Source organism: Eschrichtius robustus, chromosome 19 (assembly GCF_028021215.1).
Source record: "Eschrichtius robustus isolate mEscRob2 chromosome 19, mEscRob2.pri, whole genome shotgun sequence".
Taxonomy (NCBI): domain Eukaryota; kingdom Metazoa; phylum Chordata; class Mammalia; order Artiodactyla; family Eschrichtiidae; genus Eschrichtius; species Eschrichtius robustus.
Window position 1 is genome coordinate 19,205,390 of NC_090842.1, and position 26,470 is coordinate 19,231,859.

At 46.2% G+C, this 26,470-nt stretch overlaps 2 protein-coding genes across 5 annotated transcripts in view; one reads left to right on the forward strand and one right to left on the reverse strand.

Annotated features, from left to right (window-relative positions):
- Positions 1 to 20,352, reverse strand: part of DUS2 (dihydrouridine synthase 2) — a 44,399-nt gene extending 24,047 nt beyond the window's left edge. Inside the window, exons 1-3 of one of the 2 annotated variants that reach the window (XM_068528772.1) lie at positions 20,252 to 20,352; positions 18,315 to 18,391; positions 13,260 to 13,387 (exon numbers count right to left, since the gene is read on the reverse strand). In XM_068528772.1, the coding sequence (XP_068384873.1) occupies positions 13,260 to 13,385 (126 nt within the window). In that variant the 5' untranslated portion in view covers positions 13,386 to 13,387; positions 18,315 to 18,391; positions 20,252 to 20,352. The remainder of the gene's footprint in view (positions 1 to 13,259; positions 13,388 to 18,314; positions 18,392 to 20,251) is intronic. The other variant, XM_068528773.1, reaches the window with a different exon arrangement.
- A 46-nt stretch (positions 20,353 to 20,398) lies between these two features.
- Positions 20,399 to 26,470, forward strand: DDX28 (DEAD-box helicase 28). 3 transcript variants are annotated; one of them, XR_011071376.1, is made up of 2 exons: positions 20,399 to 22,161; positions 26,075 to 26,470. XR_011071376.1 is itself a non-coding variant. In XM_068528047.1 (1 exon), the coding sequence occupies exon 1, from the start codon at positions 20,400 to 20,402 to the stop codon at positions 22,044 to 22,046; it is 1,647 nt and encodes a 548-aa protein (XP_068384148.1). In that variant the 5' UTR covers position 20,399; the 3' UTR covers positions 22,047 to 22,252. The 3 variants fall into 3 exon arrangements, 1 of the variants encoding a protein (XP_068384148.1); XR_011071377.1 differs by having other exon boundaries at positions 26,078 to 26,470; XM_068528047.1 differs by lacking the exon at positions 26,075 to 26,470 and having other exon boundaries at positions 20,399 to 22,252.

Below are 26,470 nucleotides of genomic sequence, written 5' to 3' on the forward strand. Positions count from 1 at the left end.
ACCCTACTACCAACATCAAATCATGGCTTTGGGGACACATAGTGCTGTCCTCCCCAACCAAGCATGGCAAGCAGGGGCCTAAGTGAGCTCCCCTCCATCAGCTGCTCTTCCCAGGGACCTTGCAGAGTCTCGGGCCTAGAAGGGTTGAGCCACTCAGGGAATCAGAGATCAGACAATAGCCTAGGATGTGGACACCTGGACTTTTCTCACCTACTAGTCTCAGCTCCAGTCCATCCCCTCAAAGAACCTCCCACCTCATCCATATGCAAACGGCAAGGTGAAGGGCTCCCAGGAAACGTCCAAGGACAAAAGCGGGGCCAGTGAACAGAAGCACAGGGAGGAAGATTTGAGATTGACACAGGAAAGAAAAGTCTAAAAGCCCTATTCAACCTGGGTCACACTCTGTGGAAATGAAAGGGGTGAGCTCCTCAGCTCTGGAGGTATTCAAAGACTAAGGAAAGAAAGGAAATAGGGAGTTCTTCAAAACCAGGATCATAAAAAACGAAAGGAAATTCAAGTCTCCTAAAGGGTTGACATTCTCTACCTCTTGGTGGGAGACAAGGCTGCTCTGCTTTGTTCAGTGATCATTTCAGTAGATGTGGAAGACAGACCTGAAGAGCCAGGAACCTGTCACACTGCCCAGAAGCTCCTGCCCAGGGGTTCTGAGAGAGCAGAAGAAGATAGAAAGAAACTCTCAGCCCTGGAACTCATCCCCATACTGACTCCCTATAAGCCTCAGCAAGTCACAACCCCAGCCGGGTGAGCACAATGGCCTTTGCTCCCTCATGGGAGCATTTAGGGCTAAAGTGGCCAAAGGTGTCCTATGGCATCCATGGGGCTCCCCCCAGCATATCCACCATCCAGGTTAATACATGCTTTATGGGACTTCCCTGGTGGCGCAGTGGTTAAGACTCCAAGCTCCCAATGCAGGGGGCCCGGCAAGCCACAACTAAGGAGCCCGCCTGCCACAACTAAGACCTGGCGCGACCAAATAAATAAATAAATAATATATATTTTTAAAAAGAATTTAAAAAAAAACATGCTCTAGGTGTTTCTGTGGCTATTCTCTCTATGCTGCATCCAGGTCATCAAGTATCTGATGCTCACCAGGCCCGACCACACTAATCACCACCACCAAGCAGTATGGATGCACGGTTGGCATCCAAGCCCCGAGAATCAGTGTGGTGTCCCAAGCGACGGACAGACCCCAACACAGAGCCCCTGTAGGCAGTGATCCTGGTTGCAGGGGCAGGCAAGAAGGCAGGTGGACAAGTGGGCAGCACTGAGTGGCCTGTGCTTATAAAAAGAAGGTTTGCAGCCAGGCTGAGCTTCGGCTAAGAACAAGCAGGGGAAAGTGAGGCAAAACCTTGCTGGGCCCCCACTCCTGCCAGCAGTAACTTGTCCTCCTCGGGATTCCTCAAACCCCCTGCCCAGTCTACCTTCACAGCCTGACCACTTCCTCTTTGTATGCTAGTTACAGATGCACCTGTCGTACCTTTACCATTAGACAACAAACGCCCTGAGGAAGGTTCTCGGTTCACACAAAGGTGGGCTTTGAGGACGCTGACCAGGTCTTCCTCAGGGCCCCAAAAGGAGGAGTTGAGGCAAAATGGCCCTTGAATGGTCTTATTTTCTTTTCTGTCTCCCCACTACACTGAAAGAGCCTTTGGGACCTGGACACAGTCTCATTCATCTTTGCATCACTAGCACCTAGCACGTTGCTAGTGCTCACTGAACATCTGCTGGAGCCACTTCAATGCCTTACATGCAAGCAGATGCTCACCTGGTTGTTAAGTGGAGAAATTAATTTAAATTGTCATCAATAAAACCACACGTGTGCCTGCTCACCCACACACCAACACTATTGTTTACCAATTTTATTCATTTTAGTTAGCTCTTTGGTTATAGAGTAGAACCTCATAGGTTTTCTTTCACTGCATTTCCTTAATTGGTGAAAACAAACATTGTTTTTCCACGTGGTAGAGTGCATCATCCGTGCATCTTCCTACCAAACTGCCTTTTACATCTATACAAGTTGTGCAGAAAAAAAACTATGCTTTGTCAAATTGGATGTTATTTTTCTGTCTCAATTATCACAAATATTTTTCCTTTATCAATATCACTTCCTCAATTTTTATCATACATACCATTTTATTTCTATAGAAGAGACAACTCCAATTTTGCCACAAACAATGCCTTCTAGTTCCCAAATCTATCTCCATCACAGTTAAGAATATAATTTTAGGGCTTCCCTGGTGGCACAGCGGTTACGAATCCACCTGCCAATGCAGGAGACGTGGGTTTGAGCACTGGTCCGGGAAGATCCCACATGCCGCGGAGCAACTAAGCCTGTGTGCCACAACTACTGAGCCTGCGCTCTAGAGCCCACGAGCCACAACCACTGAGCCATGTGCCACAACTACTGCAGCCCACGTGCCTAGAGCCCATGCTCCGCAACAAGAGAAGCCACAGCAATAACCCCATGCACCACAATGAAGAGTAGCCCCCGCTCGCCACAACTAGAGAAAAGCCTGTGTGCAGCAACGAAGACCCAATGCAGCCAAAAATAAATTAAATAAATAAATAAATAAATTTATTTAAGAAAAAGAATATAATTTTGATTGGTTTTTGTCTTCTTTTTAAAACTAATTTGCTTTTTAACTTATCTGAAAATTAAGGCCCTTTCTAAGTCACTTTTTATTCATATGGCTACCCAATGTTTGAACAGCATTTAATTTTAAAGTGCCTTATTATATATGGGCTTATTCTTCCTTGTCTGTCACATGTTATGTTCCTATTACACCCTGCTACCTTCATCTCCTCCATTCCACTTGGCTTGCTTTCTCTATCTGAGCTGATCTTGCTTATCACCAGTGTCTCTCCATGCTACCTTTCCATCCCCATCTCTGGCCTATCTTCATAGTCTTTTAACCTCCAGTTTGGTTAAAGAATCTTTGGTATATCTCTTGTTTTCAGAAACACAAATAAACTCAGATTGACAAACTGTGTGATTGCCCGCTCAAAAAAAAAAAAAAAAAAATCACTGCCAAAATGAATAATGGGAGTTCCAGAAGGAGAGAAGGGATAGAATAAATATTTGAAGAAATAATGGCAGAAAAATTCCCAAATTTGATGAAAAACATTAATCTACACATCCAAGAAGCTCAACAAACTCCAAGTAGAATAAACTTAAAAGAGATCCACACCTAGACACATCACAATCAAACAGCTGAAAATCAAAGACAAAGAGATAATCTTGAAAGCAGCAAGAGAGAAGAGACTTACCATGTACAAGGGATTCTCAATAAGACTAACAACTGATTTTTCATGAGAAACAATGACAGCCAGAAACCAAGGAGGTGAAAGACTTGTACACTAAAAACTATAAAATATTGTTTAAAGAAATTAAAGGAGATTTAAATAAATGAAAAGATATATCTGGACTTCCCTGGTGGTCCAGTGGTTAAGACTCCACGCTCCCAATGCAGGGGGCCTGGGTTCGATCCCTAGTCAGGGAACTAGATCCCACATGCTACAACTAAAGATCCCGCATGCCGCAACGAAGATCCCCTGTGCTGCAACTAAGAGCCAGCACAGCCAACTACATAAATAAATAAATATTTTTTAAAAAAAGACATATCATGTTCAACGACTGGAAGATTTAATATTGTTAAGATAGCAATATTCCCCAAACTGATCTGTAGATTCAACACAAACACCATCAGAATTCTAGCTGCCATTTTTGCAGAAATTGACAAGATGATCCTAAAATTCATATGGAACCTAGGATAGACAAAACAATCTTGAAATAGAAGAATAAAGTTGGAGGATTCACACTTCCTAATCTCAAAACCCACTAGCAAACTATAATAATCAAGATGTATGGTACTGGCATAAGGATAGACACACAGACCAATGGAATAGATTTGAGAGTCCAGATACAAACCAAAACATCTATGACCAACTGATTTTTGACAAGAGTATCAGGACAATTTATTGGGGAAAGAACTGTCTTTTTAACAGGTGCTGGGACAACTGGATATCCACATGCAAGAAAACGAATTTTGATCCCTACCTCATAACGTACACAAAAATTAACTCAAAATGCATCCAAGAGCTAAGTGTAAGAGCCAAAACTATAAAATTCATAGAAGAAAACCTAAGTATAAATCTTTGTGGCCTTAGATTAAGCAATAATTTCTTAGAGATGATACCAAAAGCACAAACAACAAAGGAAAAAATTAGGTAAATTGTACTTCATTAAAATTAAAAAGTTTTGTGCATCAAAGGATACTATCAATAAATTGAATCAGGGACTTCCCTGGTGGCGCAGTGGTTGAGAATCCACCTGCCAACAAAGGGGACATGAGTTCAATCCCTGGTCCGGAAAGATCCCACATGCCACGGAACTGCTGAGCCCGCGGCGCCACAACTGCTGAAGCCCATGCACCTAGAGCCCATGCTCCACAACAAGAGAAGCTGCCGCAGTGGGAGGCCCACACACTGCAACGAACCACCAATGCAGCCAAAAAAAAAAAAAAAAAAAAAACGAAGTGAATCAACTATACTTAAATAAAATTTAAAAAAATAAAAATAGGGCTTCCCTGGTGGCACAGTGGTTGAGAATCTGCCTGCCAATGCAGGGGACACGGATTCGAGCCCTGGTCTGGGAAGATCCCACATGCCGCGGAGCAACTGGGCCCGTGAGCCACAACTACTGAGCCTGCGCGTCTGGAGCCTGGGCTCCGCAACAAGAGAGGCCGCGAGAGTGAGAGGCCCGCGCACCGCGATGAAGAGTGGTCCCTGCTCGCCGCAACTAGAGAAAGCCCTCGCACAGAAACGAAGACCCAACACAGCCAAAAATAAATAAATAAATAAATTTATTAAAAAAAATAAAAATAAAAATAAAATCTTTTAAAAAAATAATAAAGTGGAAAAGACAATCCACAGAATGGGAGAAAATATTTGCAAATCATTTATCTGATAAAGGTCTAGTATCCCGAATATATAAAGAACTCTTACAACTCTTAGAATAAAAAGACAAATAACTCAATTTAAAAATGGGCATAGCATAAAAAGAAACGAAGTTGAGTTATCTGTAGTGAGGTGTATGGACCTAGAGTCTGTCATACAGAGTGAAGTCAGAGAGAGAAAAACAAATACCGTGTGCTAACACATATATATGGAATCTAAAAAAAAAAAGGTCTGATGAACCTAGGGGCAGGACAGGAATAAAGACGCAGACATAGAGAATGGACTTGAGGACACAGGGAGGGGGAAGGGTAAGCTGGGAAGAAGTGAGAGAGTAGCATTGACATATATATACACTACCAAATGTAAAATAGATAGCTAGTGGGAAGCAGCTGCATAGCACAGGGAGATCAGCTCAGTGCTTTGTGACCACCTAGAGGGGTGGGATAGGGAGGGTGGGAGGGAGGTGCAAGAGGGAGGGGATATGGGGATATACGTATACATGTAGCTGATTCACTTTGTTATACGGCAGAAACTAACACACCATTGTAAAGCAATTATACTCCAATAAAGATGCTTAAAAATAAATAAATTAAAATGGGCATAGGATATGAACAGACATTTCTCCAAAGAAGATATATAAATGGACAATAAACATAAGAAAAGATGCTCAACATCATTATTCATTAGGAAATGCAAATCAAAACCACAATGAGGGGAATTCCCTGGCAGTCCAGTGGTTAGGACTCCACATTCTCACTGCCAAGGGCCTGCGTTCAATCCCTGGTGCAGCCAAAAAATAAAAAAAAAAAATGAAACCTATCTTTAAAAAAAAACAACACAGTGAGATACCATTTCAGAGCTACTAGGATGGCTATAATCAAAAAGACAGTAAGGGACTTCCTTGGCGGTCCAGTGGTTAAGACTCCGAGCTTCCACTGCAGGGGGCACAGGTTCGATCCCTGGTTGGAGAACTAAAGCTCCCACATGTCGCACGGCACAGCCAAAAAAAAAAAAAAAAGGTTCTCTGTTTCTTTAAAAAAAAAAAAGACAATAAGTGTTGGCAAGGATATGGAGAAATTGGAAATTTCATACACCACTAATGATAATGCAAAATGGTACAGCTGCTTTGGAAAACAGTCAGGCAGTCCCTCAAATGTTTAAACATAGAGTTATCATATGATCCAGCAATTCCATTCTTAGGTATATACCCAAGAGAAATGAAAACATGTCCACACAAAAACATGTACACACATGTTCATAGCAGCATGGTTCATAATAGCCAAAAGGTAGAAATAATCCAAATGTCTATCAATTGATGAACCAATAAACAAGTTGTGGTATAAACATACAATTGACTATTAATCAGTCATTAAAAGGAATGAAGTGCTGATACATGCAATGATATGCAATGCAAAGAAACCAGACACAAAAGGCCATATATCACATGATTCCATTTATATGAAATGTCCCAAACTGGCAAAGCTATAGAGACAGAAGGTAGACTAGTGGTTTCCAGGGACTGGGGGAGGAAGAAATTGGGGAGTGATTGCTAATGGATATAAGGTTTCTTTTTGGTGTGATGAAAATGTTCAAAAATTGATTGCAGGGTGGATACACAATTTCATAAATACACCAAAAGCCAATGAATTGTACACCTTAAATTGTTGATTTATATGGTATGTGAACCATATCTCAAAAAAGATGTTAAAAAATGCTTAGAGGAACAATTTTGGGTCAATTGGCAAAACTAGAATATGGAGGATAGATCAGAAAAAAGTATCAGTATTAAATTTACTGAAGATGATGGCTGTATAACAATTGTATAGAAGAATGACTTTATTCTTAGAAAATATCAATGAAGTATTTGAGAAGTAAAATATCATAGTGTATGAAACTTACTCTCAAATAGTTAAGGAGAAAATACATATATTAAAGAGAGAGCTCAAATTATAAAACAAATCAAGCAAAATGTTGACAGTAGGTCAGTCTGGGTAAAGGGTATATGGATGTTCTTTGTCCATTCCTGCAACTTTTTCCATAAATAATTTTTTTTCTAAGTTTTAAAAAATTACCCATTCTGGGAAAAGACTTGAATAGAAACTTCTTCAAAGATGATATACTGTATGCTAACACATATATATGGAATCTAAAAAAAAAAACATTGTTATGAAGAATCTAGGGGAAGGACAGGAATAAAGACGCAGACGTAGAGAATGGACTTTAGGACACGGGGAGGGGGAAGGGTAAGCTGGGACGAAGTGAGAGAGTGGCATGGACTTATATACACCACCAAATGTAAAATAGATAGCTAGTGGGAAGCAGCATAGCACAGGGAGATCAGCTCGGTGCTTTGTGACCACCTAGAGGGGTGGGATAGGGAGGTTGGGAGGGAGACACAAGAGGGAGGAGATATGGGGATATATGTATACATATAGCTGATTCACTGTGTTATACAGCAGAAACTAACACACCACTGTAAAGCAATTATACTCCAATAAAGATGTTAAAAATATATATATATACTGATGGCCGAGAAGCATATAAAAACATGCTCAACATCACTAATCATCAGAGAAATGCAAATCAAAACCACAATGAGCTATCACCTCATACCCATTAGCATGCCTACTATCAAAAAAAAAAGAGAAAATAGCAAGTGTTGGCAAAGATTTTAGAAACTGTGGACTGCTGGTGGGATTGTAAAATGGCGCAAAAGACAGGGAAAACAGTATGGAAGTTCCTCAAAAAGTGAAAAATAAAACTACCACATGATCCAGCAAATCCTACTTCTAGGTATATATATATGTCCCAAAGAACTGAAAGCTGGATCTCAAAGGAGTATCTGCACACCTACATTCACAACACTATTCAAAATAGCCAAGAGATAGAAGCAAACCAAATGTCCATCGACAGATGAATGGATAAGCAAAAGATAGTATACATATTACATAATATAATATTATTCAGACTAAAAATGGAAAGAAATCCTGTTACATAGTACAACATGGATGAACCTTGAGGATATTATGCTAAGTGAAATAAGCCAGTCACAAAAAGACAAATATTGCATATTTCCACTTACATAAGGTAGCTGAAGTATTCAAATTCATAGAAACAGAAAGTAGAATGGTGGTTATCAGGGGCTGTGGGGAGGGGAGTTGTTGTTTAATGGGCATAGAGTTTCAGTTTTGCAAGATGAAAAGGTTCTGGAGATCTGTTTCACAACTACTGAACAGTACACTGAAAAACAGTTAAGATGGTAAAATTTATGTTATGTGTTTTTTACCACACAAAAAAATTTAAGTACCCATTTTGGTAATCAAAGTTTCTTAAGAATATTGCCTTCTCCCTTCATCCTGCCTATTAAAAGGTAGGTGTCCTCTCATGTCTGGGCCACTGGAGTCCTGTTGTTTTTGGTTTTTGGTTTTTATTTAATTTTTGAGTGTAGTTGATTTACAATATTGTGTTAGTTTCTGCTGTACAGCAAAGTGAATCAGTTATACATATACATATATCCACTATTTTTTAGATTCTTTTCACATATAGGTCATTACAGAGTATTGAGTAGAGTTCCCTGTGCTATACAGTAGGTTCTTATTAGTTATCTATTTTATATATAGTAGTGTGTATATGTCAATCCCAATCTCCCAATTTATCCCCCTCTCTTTCCCCCAGGTAACCATAAATTTGTTTTCTACATCTGTGACTCTATTTCTGTTTTGTAAATAAGTTCATTTGTACCATTTTTTTAGATTCCACATATAAGTGATATCATATGATATTTGTCTTTCTCTGTCTGATTTACTTCACTCAGTATGACAATCCATGGTCCGTCCATCCATTGTTCTTATAAAAAGGAATAGGGGGGCTTCCCTGGTGGCGCAGTGGTTAAGAATCCACCTGCCAGTGCAGGGGACACGGGTTCAAGCCCTGGTCCAGGAAGATCCCACGTGCCACGGAGCAACTAAGCCCGTGCGCCACAACTACTAAGCCTGCGCTCCAGAACCCACAAGCCACAACTACTGAAGCCCGCACGCCTAGAGCCCGTGCTCCGCAACAAGAGAAGCCACCACAATGAGAAGCCCGCGCACCGCAACTAAGATTAGCCCCCGCTCGCCACAACTAGAGAAAACCCGCATGCAGCAACAAAGACCCAACGCAGCCAAAAATAAAACAAATAAAATAAATAAATTTTTTTAAAAAAGGAATAGTTAAGTGACATCTGATGAACCCCTAGAAAACTCCGTCAGTAGGGCAGACCTTGGTGGGGAATCAGACTACTGCTCCCTTAACCTTTGCTGAGCTGGTTCATCCTTTCCTCATCTCCAACTGCTGAGGGTTCTGCAGGCCTTTTAAGGAGGTGCCTGTATGCCTGGTATGCCCTAGGTCCTACACTAGGTCCTGAGAGGTGGATGGTGTGGTTTGACGATCTAACCCGCAGGTGGGTCACCTCAGGTGAACACAGTAAGATCATCTACACAGCTGGCCTGAAGAGCAACTCTGGATCCACCAGGGGGCACCAGGCACCATGCTGTACCTTTCCCAGTACTCAGGGCCCAGTTCCCAGAGACCTACTCACCACAGGCAGGGGCCAGTCGGCCTGCCCGCCGGCCTCTGCTCCACAGCAGCTAGGTCTGGGTAAAGGGCCTAGGTCTCCTCTGGCAGAGGTCCCTTAATTTGTTCATAAGCCATATTGACTCTCCCAGAGCAAGCGCTCATCAAACATACAAAGGGTTTTAATCAGTATTTACTCTGCTCCAAACTCAAGCAGAGCCCTGGAAGAATGGATTAGTCACAATCATGAGGAAAACCAAGCTTTGACCAATGAGGAGAGTCACATTCTGAAGTCACCACATAAATCCTGGGACCATGACTTCCCAAGTGCTTGAAAACAACCCTAAGAATTCTCAACAAAGCAGCTGATGAAGCATCCAGAATCTGCGGGTCAGCTCTCTTTCTCACTACCCAGCTTCCGTGACCTCATCACAGACTGATTCCCCCAGGGCTATAAACACATAGTGGCTGTCTAGAGCAGACACCGTGCTGTCATACACTCACTCACTTCCATCCTGGTGTTTCACTCCACATTATCTCCAAGTGAATACAACTCCACCCTCTGGGGTCCCAGAAAAATGCTGCTCGCACAGGAAAAGTGAAGGCCAAGGAGGCTGAATATGTCAATGTAGGCACTACTGCCTTTTCCTCAATTTTAGCAACCCTCAGAATCTTGCCCCAGAATAAGTTTGAGCCCAGGTGAGCTGGTGCTTTAAAGGTCTGAAGCCCTTACCACCACTTGGTCTAACAGAAGAAACCAGCAGGATGGCCACCGCAGAGACATAAATGAATCTGAAAATAAAGGGTTAGCACTCAATGGACCCACTCTTACTTTTCGTGACAGCACAAGATTAGGGAGAGTAGGGACATGAAGGGTCATCAGAGTAAGCAAACAATTGATGGAGACAGTATGCGAAGCACAGGTAGAGAGGAGAGGGACACTATACATCCCGGGCCTTGAAGCAACCATGGGGGGGCTACAGCTGGACAGAGATGGAGTTGGGGCAGCAGGGAAGATGCAGGGGGCTTCATCCTTGAGTCTGAGTCACCCCACAGGACCCTACTGGTAAACACAGACTAAGTGGATGAAGAGCTAGCATGCGCCCTCTGTCCTGGGGTGGAGGAGAATCACAAGTAATGAAAGGTAACAGCTGTTCTCTGGGATTTCATCTTTTTGGTTCCCCAGACCTCAGAATCTGAGTCCCTGATTCTTCATAGTTCCTCCTCCCAATCCCCCTCCAAATCCAAGAGGTATTTTCTGGAGGCCAAGGAGAGTGCTGGCCAGGAAAGGCTATACCTAACCCATGGCTGACCACCCTGGGGCCAGAGTGTAGGCTCAAGGGTTGAGTGGCCAGATGAATATGCTCAGCGCACTACCACATTCCCCTGGGACTGGCCCCTGGGAACAGGCTCCTTCCTGCCGTAGGCACGTTCTGGCAGCCTGGAAGCTTTATGGATGTACACTAACAGCCCAGCTCACATGTTTGGGGCCTCCTCACCTCTACTTGGACAAACCACTTAAAAGTCAGGTCTTGGGTCTCTGTGACCCTGAACTCTGGAAGATCCCTTTCTGACTTCCACCTTTGGACAACACATACTCCCTCCTTCCCATTTCACCTTGTCAGCACCCTAGATGCCTCTGCCCCTGCCCTGCTATAGATACTGGCATGTCAATCCCTGCCATGGGCATCCCCCTGCCAGGCTTCTTAAGCTCTCCTTCCTACAAAGCTGCAAACCAGTATCACTGTGCACACCTGCCTGCCAGGCACATCTCCCAGTGCCCATTCCCCATGGGAATAGGACCAAAACACCTTCACTTCCTTTCCTCAGGTCCCTAGCCCACACTTGCCACCCTCATTTCCAACAGAAGACTGGCTTCCTACATCTTGTAAAACAATTCTCTCAGGCAAAACCCCTCAGTTTCCCTCCCTTTCATCATCTTCGCCCTCTCCTCCTTGCTCTATCTCAGAAGAAGGCAGGTCTTACCACCTCGTCAAGAATCCTGTCCCCTCCAAGACCTGGCCCTACAAATCCCCCTAATGCCCCAAATCTTCAGGCCTCCCCTCATTGTTAAGTCCTTCTTCCTACGCTACGAACAAGCAAGTTTCCAACAAACAACTCCATTCACTCATCTTCCTTCACCTCCAGCTATACACTTCCTCCCTTCACCTCTTGAATTTCTGGGGGGTAGTCAGCAGCCTTATTTCTACTTCCTCATTTTGCTGCTTACTCCTCAATCCATTAACCCCTCAAGTGTTCACATCTATGTGCCACAGCTGTCCCCTAATCAGGTAATTTTCTTTTTTAAATTTTATTTATTTATTTATTATTTTATTTATTTATTTTGGTTGCGCTGGGTCTTAGCTGCGGCACACAGGATCTTCGTCGCAGCATGCGGGCTTCTTAGTTGCGGCATGTAGACTCTTAGTTGCGGCATGCCTGCGGGATCTAGTTCCCTGACCAGGGATCAAACCCAGGCCCCCTGCATTGGGAGTGCAGAGTCTTATCCACTGGACCACCAGCGAAGTCCCTACACCAGTGTCTTTCTTTTCAATTAAACTTTTTTTCTTTTTTTTTTTTAATATTTATTTATTTATTTTGGCTGCACCGGGTCTCATTTGCGGCATGCGGGATCTTCGTTTCGGTGTGTTTAGTTGCAGCATGCGGTATGTTTAGCTGCGGCATGCAGGCTCTTAGTTGTGGCATGCGGGCTTCTTAGTTCAGCAAGCGAACTCTTAGTTGCGGCATGCATGTGGGATCTAGTTCCCCGAACAGGGATTGAACCCGGGCCCCCTGCATTGGGAGCGCAGAGTCTTAACCACTGGACTACCAGGGAAGACCCTACACCAGTGGCTTTCTTTTCAATTAAACTTTTTATTTTGAGATAATTGGAGGTTCACATGCAATTGTAAGAATGTGAGATTCTATGTACCCATTGCCCAATTTCTCCTCATGGTAACATCTTGCAAAACCGTAGTACAATATCGCAACCAGGATGTTGACACAGAATAGTTCCACCACCACAAGGATTCCTTGTGTTTCCCTTTTATAGCCACAGTCCTCACCCCACCGCAGGTGGCTCTTAAAGATGGAAATATCAGAAGCACTGGGGTGGTTTCTTTAACGTCTCACACCCGCTAGAGGGACATATCAGGATTGGGGATTGCGGGGGAAGCTGCCCAGATAATTCTGACACATGCCCAACTGAGAACCACTGCTCACCGTCCCTATCCAGTATCAGCTACTCCTGTAACTCTATTTTTCCTAGAAGATGCTTTCTAAACCTGGGTCTGAAGTCTTAATATTCTCCACAGCAGCCGGCCAGTAGCTGGTCCACTAGCTACTGCCACCAGAAAATCCTATGGTTCCCAAAACCAACCCCATCCAGCTTTCCTGGCCTGAATCTGGTCCTTTTCCTCCTCTTCCTGATCTTGAGTTCACTCATTCATGTACTGAATGTGTATTAACTCCTATGGGGGCCACAGCAGTGACCTGACACGATGCTCATCTAGCCATCTGGCCCAGGTGTCCCACAATGCCTCCGTGCTGCCCAGGCTCCTGGTCCTCAGCAGGGCTCACAGGACTCCTGTGTGTTTGTCTTCTGCTGCCTTCAGTGGGCACCTGTGAAGGGAGAGCCCATCCTGCCTCCTCTAACTCCTGACCACTCCCACCCACAGATGGGGAGGCTGCACCTGCGGAAGAGCTCTCCGGGAAGATCACGAGCCCCTTACCTCACAGTACACAATGTCCGCTCCATAGTCCAGGGCCAGCAGCCGCATTGGGAGAGTCCCTACCCGAACCATAGGGGCTAAGATGAGTTTGTTGTGGTAACACAGAGAGAGGCTGTTCACAATCATTCCTGAAGAAAGAGAGTCAGAAATTCAAATGGAGAAAATCTCTTCTGTTATCCAGAGCAGGCTTTCCTTCTTCTTTCCAACACAGAGTATTTGGTTTTCCTTTTCTCTTATCATAAAACAATGCATGCTCATTTATGCATCCAACAAATATTTATTAAGTGTCTACTCTGTACCAGTCACTGTCCTAGTCTTTGGGGATACATTAGAGAAGAAAACAGACAAAGATTCCTGCTCTGGTAGAGCTTTCATTCCACTGGGGAAAAAGGCAAAAACAATAAGCATAGTAAATAAATTACATAGTATGTTGGAAAATTGATAGTGCAATAGAGTAAAAAAGAGCAGGGAGAAAGGAGATTGAAAACACTGCGGATGGGTTAAAAATTTTTTCCAGTTTCATTCAGATAAAATTGACATATGATACTGCATTAGTTTAAGGTGTACAACATAAAGATTTCACATATGTATATATCACCAAATGATTACCACAATAAGTTTAGAGAATATCTATCACCTCACATAATTTTTTTCTTATCATGAGAACCTTTAAGATCTACTCTCTTAGCAACTTTCAGGATAAAACACAGTATTACTGGGACTTCCGTGGTGGCGCAGTGGTTAAGAATCCACCTGCCAGTGCAGGTGACACGGGTTCAATCCCTAGTCTGGAAAGATCCCACATGCCGCGGAGCAACTAAGCCCATGCGCCACAACTACTCAGCCTGTGATCTAGAGCCCGGGCTCTAGAGCCCGCGAGCCACAACTACTGAGCCCACGTGCCGCAACTACTGAAGCCCGCGCGCCTAGAGCCGGTGCTCCGCAACAAGAGAAGCCACCACAATGAGAAGCCTGCGCGCCGCAACAAAGAGGAGACCCCGCTCACCGCAACTAGAGAAAGCCCGCGTGCAGCAACGAAGACCCAACACAGCCAAAAATAAACAAATAAATACATAAATAAAATTTAAAAAGAAAAAAGATACAATACAGTATTGTTAACCATAGTTGCCATGCTGTACATTACATCCCAGAATGTATTTGTCTTGTAACTGGAAGTTTGTATCCTCTGACCACCTTCACCCATTTCCCCCCCACCTCATCCCCATAGGTTAAAATTTTAAATAGAGAAGCCCAGATAAGCTTCAATGAGAAGATGACATCTGAGCAGAGATTTGAGTTAGCCAAGTTGGTATCTAGTGGAAGAGTGCACAGGAGAGGAAAGGGCCAGTGCAAAGACCCTGGGGCAGGAGCTTGCCTGGTGTGTTAGAAGAACAGTAAGGAGGCCACTGTGGTTGCGGCACAGAAAGGAGAAGAGAGTAATGGAAGTCAGATACACAATGGATGGAGAGCAGTAAGCAGATAGGACACAGTGATCAGACCCCGAATGGCCCTGTAGGACGCTCTGCAGGCTTTGTTAGCTCTCCACGATAGGAGCCAGTGAAGGGTTTTAAGGAGAGGAGTGGCATGACTGATCACATTCCCCATGATCACGGTGACTGCTGTATGAAAAACAGACTGTGGGGGCCACGGTAGACATAGGCAGATCAGTTAGAACGCTCTTCAGTCACCGATGTCAGAGATGATGGTGGCTCAGGATGGAGAGATAGTAGGGGAGGTGGTGAGAAGTGGTCACATTCTAAAAATATTTTGAAGGTAGAGCAACAGGAGTAAAACGAAGAAAATCAAAATCCCATGTCCCAGAGATAACTGTTAATTTATTTATTCTAAGCAAACATGGTCCCCTCTAAAAACTACAAAGCTTGCCAAGGATGCTCTTCTCAGAGGTACTAACTTTTTACTCCTCAGCCTACTCCGGCCTGGCCTCCCCCTCTGCCACTCTCCCAAAACTGCTCTGATTAAAGTCACCAATTACCTCGAAGTTGCTCAATCTACGAGACACTGACCTGTCCTCAATCTTGTTTTGCTAGCAGCACATGGCATGGTTGAGCCTCCCCCTCTTCCGTGGTCTCTCTCCTCCCTGGGTTCGTCGACCGCACACTCTCCCAGTTTTCCTCTCTACCCCTGCTTTTCAGTCTCTTTTGCTGGTTTCACCTCCTCCCCTCACATGTTGAGGTTGCTCCTTAGTCGTGGGCCCTCTTCCCTTCTAATTTCACACATCCTCCCTCACAAATTTATTCACTCCCATGGTTTAAAATATTGGCCATGATCATCTCCAAAGGCATCCCAACCTCACACCAACTGCTCAAAACACAGCCCCACTCGGATGTCTTAAGGGCATCTTCTACTCAACATGTAGAAAACAAAGCCTTGATCTTCCCTCCTAAGCCTTGTCCTCTGTCTCCAATTATTTATTCAACAGACGCTTACGGAGCCCCTAAGATATGCCAAGCACTGGTAGGCACTAGTGATAAAATGATGAGGCAGGAGGGAAAGGTTCAATAGAATGGAGGGTTATAGAAAGGGAACTTACAAATATGTGTGAAATTAAAACTGTGTATGGTGCTATGAAGGAGCAGTTACGTAAGGCTGTGGGAGTCTATGTCAGCAGGGAAGAGACTGATGGCAGTTGAGGAGGGCCTCCCTTAAGAAATAATCTCTGGGGACTTCCCTGGTGGCGCAGTGGTTCAGAATCCACCTGCCAGCACTGTTTACAATAGCCAGGACATGGACGCAACCTAAGTGTCCATCGACAGACGAATAGATAAAGAAGATGTGGCACATATATACAATGGAATATTACTCAGCCATAAAAAGAAACGAAACTGAGTTATTTGTAGTGAGGTGGATAGACCTAGAGTCTGTCATACAGAGTGAAGTAAGTCAGAAAGAGAAAAACAAATACCGTATGCTAACACATATATATGGAATCTAAAAAAATAAAATGGTTCTGATGAACCTAGGGGCAGGGCAGGAATAAAGACGCAGACGTGGAGAATGGACTTGAGCACATGGGGAGGGGGAAGCGTAAGCTGGGACGAAGTAAGAGAGTAGCACTGACACATATACAATACCAAATGTAAAATAGCTAGCTAGTGGGAAGCAGCTGCATAGCACAGGGAGATCAGCTCAGTGCCTTGCGACCACCTAGAGGGGTGGGATCAGGAGGGTGGGAGGGAGACGCAAGAGGGAGGGGATATGGGGATATACGTATGCATAGAGCTGATTCACTTTGTTATACAGCAGAAACTAACACACCATTGTAAAGCAATTATACTCCAACAAAGATGTTAAAAACAAAAAACAAAAAAAGAATCCGCCTGCCAATGCAGGGGACACGGGTTTGCTCCCTGTTCCGGGAAGATCCCACATGCCGCGGAGCAACTAAGCCCGCGAGCCACCACTACTGAGCTCGTGCTCCACGACAAGAGAAGCCACTGCAGTGAGAAGCCGGTGCACCACAACGAAGAGTAGTCCCTGCTCGCCGCAACTACAGAAAGCCCACGCGCGGCAACGAAGACCCAACGCAACCAAAAATAAGTAAATTAATTAATTGATCAATTAATTAAAACTTATATTAAAAAAAGAAAGAAAAGAAGGAAAAAAATCTCTGCTGGGAATTCCCCGGTGGTCCAGTGGTTAGGACCCTGTGCCTCCAGTTCAGGGGGCCTGGGTTCAATCCCTGGTTGGGGAACAAAGATTCTGCAAGCTGGCATCGCAGCCCAAATAAAATAAAATTTAATAAAATAAAAAAAGAAAGAATCTCTGATTCAAGGTCTAAAGGGTGAGAAGGTGTTTATCAGGCCAATATGTGGGGAGAAAATTTTTCCCATTTCAGTAAGTAGCACCTCCATTTACCCAATTACACATCCTTAACCCACAATCCCCACATCCAATTCATCACTAACTCCTATTCACCTCCAAGCCATCACTAACCTTCCAAATATGACTCTAACCTGCCTGCTTTACTCCATCTCCAAGGCCGCCACTGTGCACAAAGCCAGTCTCCTAATGAGTCTCCCCAAATCTACTCCTGCCCCCTCCTATCCGTTCTCTTACAATAGCCAGCATGGTGTCTGAAAAAGGCATCTCTGCTAACACCACTTCTCTGTTTATACCCTGCAATGGCTTCCCACCAAGTTTAGGACAAATCCCAAACAGATGATGGACTGGAGGTTGAAAGACAAGAAGGAGGTAGGGTGTTAGGTTAGAAAGAGGGATAAAGAGTCTAGGCAAACAGCGAAAAGGGCTGAAAAGAAAATGATCAGCACTTGTACAACAGTCCTGATGCAGGCAGGAAAATGCAGGAATAGTGAAGGAATACCAACAGCCACTTTTTACTTCTGCAATGCCTTTGCAATTCCCAAAGTGCTTCATTTATAACTGTGATTCTCAAATCTAGCTGTACATTAGAATCATCTGGAGAGATTTTAAAAACTACCAATGGCCAGGCCTCACCCCAAGCCAATTAAATCAGAATATACAGTTCACTAGGGCAGGAATTTTGTCTGTTTTGTCCACTGTCCATATGAAAAGTACCTGGCACATACATGGTGCTCAGAAAATATTTACTGAATGAATAAATGAATGAAGGAATGTACCACTATCACCTGAGATCCAAGGAAGAATTCTTTTCAAAACTTAGGGAGTAACCAGGCAACGTCAGTTACCATGGCAGCCCTGGGAAAAACATTACCAAGTGACACTAACACTCCCAGTAGCCTACATTTGTTTCCACAATAAGTAAACCTTTCTCATTTCTAAAAGTACTATACTGTGAAATATGCATCTCAGTAATAACTAGAGGTTACTCAATGTCTGCTGTGAGCAGGAGGAAAAGAGAAGGGCCTTACACAGTATCTAAAGCAATGACAAGAAGAAACTAGCGGCCATGGGCAGAGACAGACAGGCTCAGACAGGCTCCAATCCCTATGACATTCTGAGGTGATCACATTGTAAGGCCTCGAGCATGAGAAAGCAGCCACTAACCAGCTACCCTGTCTCAAATATTTGGAGAAAGTCAATGCAAATACATACCTATGTATTATTCTTTTCTGATAATTCTTTCAATGTATCCCTTCTGGCTTTGTGCAAAGCGATTCTTTGTTTTGTACCTGAAAAATGAGTGGCACATGTAAATGTATGAAACATGTCAGAGCAGACATCCAAGGAGCTCTTCAGCTAACGAACGAGGAGCTCCGAGTTCTGGGAAAGAATCGTAAAAGCAGTGTAGAATCACAATATCTTAGAGCAGCCTTTATATCAACTCCCCTCTATCATATCACCAATCAGTGGTCATCAGCCTATACATGAACTCTGCAGTGACAGAAAACCCAGCACTCTCTAGACAGATCTAGGCATTTCTAGTTGCTACAGCAGTCTATATCAAATTCAGAATCTGACTCCCTGTCACGCATCAGTCCCAGTCTGCCTTCTGGAATGGTACACCCCATGGCACACCTCATCTCTTTTCCATCTGGCACATTTCCCAAACACATGAGGACAGTTTTGTTCTTCCTAAAGTTCTCTTCTCCCACATCACCCTCCTAAATCACTCCCTCGTGTGTTTATGACTTTCAGGAGCCCCCAAGGTTTTCTCATCCCAAGGACATGACAAGCAATGGCATCAGTGTGGCTGCTACAGATTCTGGGAAAGGGGCAGGGCCACACAAGAGTCTGGCAAATGTGACTGACTACCTGAAGTGAGTACATGTGACAACCTCAGCCTCTCTTCAGTCCTCAGCCTCTATCCAAGGTTTCTCCATAGCACACTATTGACATTATGGGCCAGATAATTCTTTTGGGGTGGTGGGGAGGGCTGTCCTGTGCCTTGTACGATATGTAGTAGCATCCTGGCCTCTACCCCCTAGATGCCTGCAGCACACACACCCCCGGATGTGACAAAGAAAAATGTCTCCAGCCATTGTCAAACGTCCTGGGGGAAGGGTGAGGGCAAAATCACCCTCACTCAAGAGCCACTGCTCTATCCAATGACTCTGTTCACCCGTGAGTACTCAAAACTCTCTCCTCTGCTGGCTTAACAGGTAACTCTCCAGAAAGTCTATCGTGTATCAAAATGCTATTTGAAATTTAATAGTATTTATCTCTATAACGGTATCTGATGAAAGTAAAACTCTTTCTCCAGATGTTAAGAACCTCCCAGGTGGTTAATCCACATTTACCTTATCTCCTACCCCAGGCACTGGAAATTACAGAAATGATCCGACACCCATTTTCGGGATCCGTTCAAGAAGTACCAGTAGTGTAAGCCTTTTTGGCAACCTGAACAACTGAATTCAAGTAAAATATCCTGCCTGACCATGGCTTTGTGAGACAAGCCACAAACCTGTAGCAGGACCCTCCTCGCTGCTATTTACGGAATTGGGGTATCTGACTGGAAAGCCGGTGGAGGTGAACTAGCCAAGAAAGCAGTGGGTTCAGGATGAGAAGTTGGAAAGGGTGACAAGGGAGGGGAGAATGAACCTCAGCTGAAAAGAAAGGGGAAAAGTACCAAGAGATGAGTTCTCCTGACTGAAGAGAAGATACGCTGAAGGCCATCAGCTTGCCCTCGGGGCCCTCAGCTCTCTGGGGAGCTCTAAGGGAAGGGTGAGCCTGGATCTACGACTCCGGACTCCTGGTCTCGGCCCCCAGGCCTGACCATTCACTCAGACTCTCAATAAATACTTGTATTAAAAGACCTTACACGGGGACCACAGCTGGGAAAACATCGCCGCACCCTCATAAGTTACAGGGGGAGACCCGAACTGGCCAAGCCATGACAGGAGCTGTGAGGGCGACAAAAGAGCATTGCAGGGATCGGACATCGGATCGCCAGAAGCCCTCCGCCCTCCTGTTTCGTAATGCCAGGGCCCCATCGCCGCCTATCGCCGGACCCCGGTCCTGCCTCCACCGCGCACCCTTCCCCAAGGTTGGCCGGGGCCTGGAGTCACCATCCCCTGTTCGGACCTACAGACCTCGCCGCTGCTGAGCTCTACAGATACCGCTCCTTCCACACAGTTCGCCAATTCCGCGGGCCTTACTGAGCCGCGCCAGCCACCGTCCGCGAGGCCTTGGCGCGCCCGTGACGTCACTGTCGTGCGCCTCTCCCGCAGCAAGGGGAATATGGCTCTAGCACGGCGGCTGCGACTGTTGTCGCTCGCGGCTCGGTTGCTTCTGGCGCCTCGCCGGGACCTGATGGTCCGCGGTCCCAACGAGCCCCTGCCCGTGGTGCGCATCCCGCGGGCTCTACAGCGGCGGCAGGAAGAGCGGCAGAGCGGACAGCGGAGCCCCCCGCGGCCGGTGCTGGTGCGACCTGGGCCGCTGCTGATCTCAGCGAGGCGACCGGAGTTGAACCAGCCTGCACGCCTCACGCTGGGCCCTTGGGAGCCCGCGCCACTCGCTTCGCGCGGCTGGAGGAATCGGCGCGCCCACGGGGACCATTTCTCCATCGAGCGCGCGCAACATGAGGCTCCGGCGCTGCGGAACCTCTCGCCCAAGGGCAGCTTCACCGATCTGGGTCTGGAGCTCCGCATTCTGAGCGCACTACGAGAGGCTGCCCCCGAAGTTGTTCGGCCCACAACCGTGCAGTCGAGTACCATTCCCCCACTCCTTCGCGGCCGCCACATCCTCTGCGCCGCAGAAACCGGCAGTGGCAAAACTCTCGGCTACGTGCTACCTCTCCTTCAACGGCTCTTGGGCCAGCCAAGCCTGGACCCCTGTCGTATCCCTGCTCCTCGAGGCCTGGTTCTTGTGCCTTCTCGAGAATTAGCTGAACAGGTGCGGGCCGTGGCCCAGCCCTTGGGCAGCTCCTTGGGCCTCCAGGTGCGGGAGTTAGGGGGAGGCCATGGCATGAGTAGGATCAGGCTGCAACTGTCCAAACAACCTCCAGCAGATATACTAGTGGCCACTCCGGGGGCTCTGTGGAAGGCCCTGAAAACTCAACTGGTCAGCCTGGAGCAGCTGTCCTTCTTGGTGTTGGATGAGGCAGACACGCTGTTGGATGAAAGCTTCCTGGAACTGGTGGATTACATCTTGGAGGGGAGCCATATAGCAGAAGGCCCAGCTGACTTAAAAGACCCCTTCAATCCCAAAGCTCAGTTAGTGCTGGTGGGGGCCACATTTCCCAAAGGTGTAGGCCAGCTGCTGAGTAAAGTTGCCAGCTTAGACTCTCTAACTACCGTTACCAGTGACAAGCTCCACTGCATCATGCCTCATGTCAGACAGACATTCATGAGGCTGAAGGGAACAGAGAAGGTGACTGGGTTGGTGCAGATCCTCAAGCAGCATGACAGAGCATATAGGACTGGCCCCGCAGGAACTGTTCTGGTGTTCTGTAATTGCTCCAGCACTGTGAACTGGCTGGGGTATATTCTGGATGACCACAAAATCCAACACTTAAGACTGCAGGGACAGATGCCAGCCTCAATGAGAGCAGGCATCTTCCAGTCCTTCCAGAAGGGCTCCCGAGACATACTTCTCTGCACAGACATCGCCTCTCGGGGCCTGGACAGCACCCAGGTGGAGCTAGTCATCAATTATGATTTCCCTCTCACCCTGCAAGACTACATCCACAGAGCAGGGAGGGTGGGCCGGGTGGGGAGCGAGGTGCCAGGCACCGTCGTCAGCTTTGTGACCCATCCCTGGGACGTGAGCCTGGTTCAGAAGATTGAGCTGGCAGCTCGCCGGAGGAGAAGCCTTCCAGGACTAGGGTCCTCCTCAGTGACAGAGCCTTCGCACCAGCAAACCTTATTGCAGCAGGCTTATATATGATGCCACAACAGGGACCTTTCCCTCTGTGCTGGATGGGTGAGCACACTTGTCAGTAGGGTACTCTGGGCTGCCTAGTCACCTTCTGAAGGCCCGGGCTGCTGTCTGGCTTCAAAAGGTAAGCTGCTGGCCAACACTGGAGGGTGAACTACTGAGCATGGCTCTCTGTAGTCTTTCACATGAAGAATAAAGTCGATCTTGGCTCTGTATTATGTCATGGTTTCTAACAATAAGCGATGTTTCTATGGGTGTCCCTTAATAACAGTTTCCACTGGGGCAGAATTCACTAGACTGAGAAGATTCACACTCCAAACTACCACACTTAGGACGAAGGCTCTTTCAATTGATGTTTTAGTTTAAATTTTATTTCCTGCCCCCAAACATCCATTAAGCGCCCAGGAGAAGGAAAAGGGGATGTCACTAGCAATAGAGAGAAATTTTCTTCACAACAATGGCCATGGCAAGCTTAGGCACTTTTGGTGAAATCTCTCTGGGAAGTACTGGCAGAGGAATAAAAGGCAAACTGACACAAAAGTATTGCTTGGTGTGCATTTCCAGGCTCTGCCTTCTTTCTCATCTCTTGGTGGCAGGCGGAGGAAGAGGAGAAAAGGTTAAACTTTTTTATAAACCGGCAGAATAAGCTTATAACATCCTCTCACTATCTCTGCATAGGTTCTAGTCTCTGCAGCATTATATAAGCTTTGCCCAAAGTAATGAACAGTTGAAAGTCAAATGTACTACTTCACCAAACAACTTAAAAATGCTTGCACACCGGAAAGGATTAAGTTGCAGAGAACACAAATGGACCCAGAGCAACCTTTGCCAAAAGAGAATATTGTGCTAAATGTACAGCCATAGCGCTTTTCCATATGAAGAAACAGTCAGAAGGATAAAAGAACTTGGTCAAAATCACACAAGTAAGTAGGACAGAATCTGGTCTGTCTGTCCCAAGGGTTGTGTTCTTTAACCACCAGGCTAGCTTTTCTCAAATCTGATTCATGCATAGAATAACTATACACCTCTGTTTGCCTTGAATATTCCCTGTTTATACGTATGCCTGCTGCAGTTTTTAACATTGCCCACTTTGACTCCCAAAAGCAACCGAGAATACACAATACTTTGGTCACTCTATCCATGGACCACTGTGGTGGGACTGCCCAGGAAGCTTATTAAAAGTGCAGCTTCCTGAGCCCTACTCCAGATCTAGATAAATTTTCTGAGGGTTCGCTCAAGAATCCAGGTACAAATCTTTTAAAGTGGTTTTGTGGAACCCCCCAGGTGAGTCTCTCACTCTCTTAAGTTAATAAACCATTTATTCTGCCTTCCCCAGATGCGCAGCCAGGTCCTGTTAAGGTAGGAGTCCCCACACCACATCAGAGGGATGCTCCCAGCCAAGTAATCTCTGGAGACTTGGAGAATCTGAATGGTCTCATGCTGGCCCACCTCCCATGACAAACCTCCTCCAGAGCATTCCCCTTCACATTTTACCTTCTACCGCTCCCAAAGGCAGTCTGCTCCAATGAGGCCTGACTTCGTCTGTCCTACCGTACACGGACTGATTCAAGCAGTTTAGGAATACAAGGTGCTGTGGTTCTCAACCAGGGTGGCCCAACCTCTACAATACTAGTCCAAACAGTCTCTCCCTCCTGGGCACATCCCCTCTGCAACAGCCCCAGTACACGAATGTCCCATCTTTGCTTTTTCAAGGTCGGCAACAGGGAGTCCCCTCCTAAAGAAGGTCCTCTCTCATTGCCACACTCTCAAAGGCTGCCCCCAATGTGGTTCCTTCCTGTGGGCCTGATCAGGCTAAGGGCAGAGTTGTCTCTTTCCTTCTCTGAGTCGGACCAAATCGTCTTAGTAACACCCCTTCACAGTGTTGACCATGTGTTTCACGGGGGCTGCTGCTGAGCCTTTATCTCACCCTTTCATGGTGGAGAGAGAGAGGATTATAATGATTTTTACTTCTAGGGGAGAGGGGAGTGTAACGATTACGTTGTCATTTTGTATTATGTCCTTTGGTCATGAACTTGTTTTGAATTTCATATGAAAATGGGCCCACCATTCCCACTTTGTGAGGTCATTCAGCACCCTCATTTTGCACCTTTAACATCTCTCTCAGTGTCACTTGGAAATGTTTGAAATGGCATGAGCTTGTCCTCACATTCCTATCAGCTGTAAATCCATGAACCTCACCATTGAGCAGAACACCTCTCCACTACCTGTGTAACACTGGGTAGGCCCCTTAACCTCTTGGTTTTCTTCAGTCCTCAGTTGTGAAAATGTGAGGGTTCTATGAATTTACATTTGGGGCAGGACAAGGTCGAGGAGAGTGTGTCTTTGCTTTTATTCTTCCAATCTGGAATGTCTTCCCTCTCTTCCCCATGGGTCCAAATCTCACTTGTCCTTCAGGCCCACTGCCAAGGAGCCTTCCCTGATTCCCCAGTCCACACAAATCTCTGCCTCTTAGGGTCAGTGCCATACAACCTAGCTGTCTGTGACGTTAATCTTGCCTCTCAAGCCAATCTCAGAATGTGGGTCTCTCTTGCCCTCCTGGGGCCCCTGGGGCTGTGCCAGCCCACCGGCACGCCCCACGTGGGGTGTCTACTAGACTAGGGCATGGGTGGGGAGGCCCAGGTGTGAGGGGCCAGGCAGAGTACCTCTGCCTCCCCCCTACTCTCCTCCACAAAACTGCCCCTCCTCCTGAAGCCTGCCCCTCAAGTCACAGGTTCCTTATATGACCTCACTGGGTAAGGGTAACTATGCCAACGTGCTGCCCTCAGAGAAACTTCCCTGCCAGTTCTCCACCAGATACCAATCTTTTGGTTGTCTGAGAGAGACTGTCTGACCAGATCTTCTATATTTACTCTAACCTGTCCTCTGTTCCCTGGGAGGGCAGTGCAGCAGGTACACTGAGACCGGGCATCTGTACAGGATGCATGGTGTACACACAACCTCCCCTGGCTGCCACATGTTCCTGTGGGGCTTGCCCACCACATACACCTGAACACTTTCCCAGCTGTAAGTAATACCAGTGACCTGGGACACCTTCAGGGACCCACAGTGCTCACTGCTGAGGACAAGTGAAAGGTCATCCCTGGACAAGTGTGCAGGATGGTTCTGATCTTTATAAATGTAGCCTTCCCCTTTGGGCTACAGGATGCTTCCATTCAGACCCTTTCCTGACTGGCCTCTTAGCAAAGGACAAGTGCATTTTTGTTGGCAAATGGTAAATGGAGCAGTTTGAGGAAGAGGGCCACTCTTGAAACACACCTTCAAACCCAGGCACCTCTGTGCTGTCATGTAGACATCTATATCGGTGCCCTCAGACACATCCCATCCTGAGCTGCTGAGTACTAGGGGAGAGGGTGGTGCCATATTGATGGGAAGACCGGAAGAACCAAGGGGGGTGTTGAAGTGCTAATGAGCCTGGAGGGCTGAGGAGATGGTGTCCCAGGAGGCTGGGTTGACGTGAGCCTAGACTTGGTACCCAGAACCCGGTTCTGAGTCTCCTGATCACTCTGCCTCTGTATTTGGCCTTGTTCTAATCTAGATAAATGTATCAGAGGGCTAGAGTTCAGTGTGGTTGAAACAGGCAGTATAAATGGGGCCCAAGAGGGGTTGCCAAGGTGGGAGGGGTTCTTAACCAACTTATATTAGATTATTTTTATCCAAAACTTGAAAGGCATTTCCATTAAAGCCTCAGAAGTGACAGACTGCAAGAAATGTCTTCTCTGTTGTGGAAGGGAGAGATGGAGAGGATCATGACTGCAATTACTTTCGGGTTCTACTGTTTTCCCTGGAAACGGTGAAGAGACTTCCTCATGTGCTGCAGCCGTAGGCTCTAGGAATTGCTTTGGCAGCAAGTGTCCCTTCTCTAGGGACTCATAGAGGTGATGGGCCAAGGCTGTGTTTTGGATGTCACGTAGATTAAAGGTCCTCAGCCAGAAACTGGGAGAGACATGAGAGAGCGAAATTCTGGCGGGAGACTGTGTACAGCAGAAGTGACTGATCAGTTCTGATTTTCTTTGCAGCAGCAGTGGCTCCCGTTTCTCTTCCTATACCTGGTCACTACCGTGTCCTCAACCGAGGGTGTGGAGAAACGCAGTTGGGCTGGCATGGGGAGACATACTGCCTGGTTGGTGGCTACCGGGCCTACGGGGATGTTCCTTTGGCCACGCCAGCAAAGGTGGAAGCAGAGAAGCCAGTCCCCAGACGTGCTCCCTAGAGAAAGTGCCCTCCGGAAGAGTCGGACGAAGACCTGGGTTGCCCCAGACCCAAAATCCGGTGATTGCAGCATTCAAGCAGTTTAGGACTAGAAGATGCTTTGATTCTCAAGCAGCGTGGCCCAACCTCTGGGCACATCCCCTCTGCAACAGCCCCAGTACACGAATGTCCCATCTTTGCTTTTTCAAGGTCGGCAACAGGGA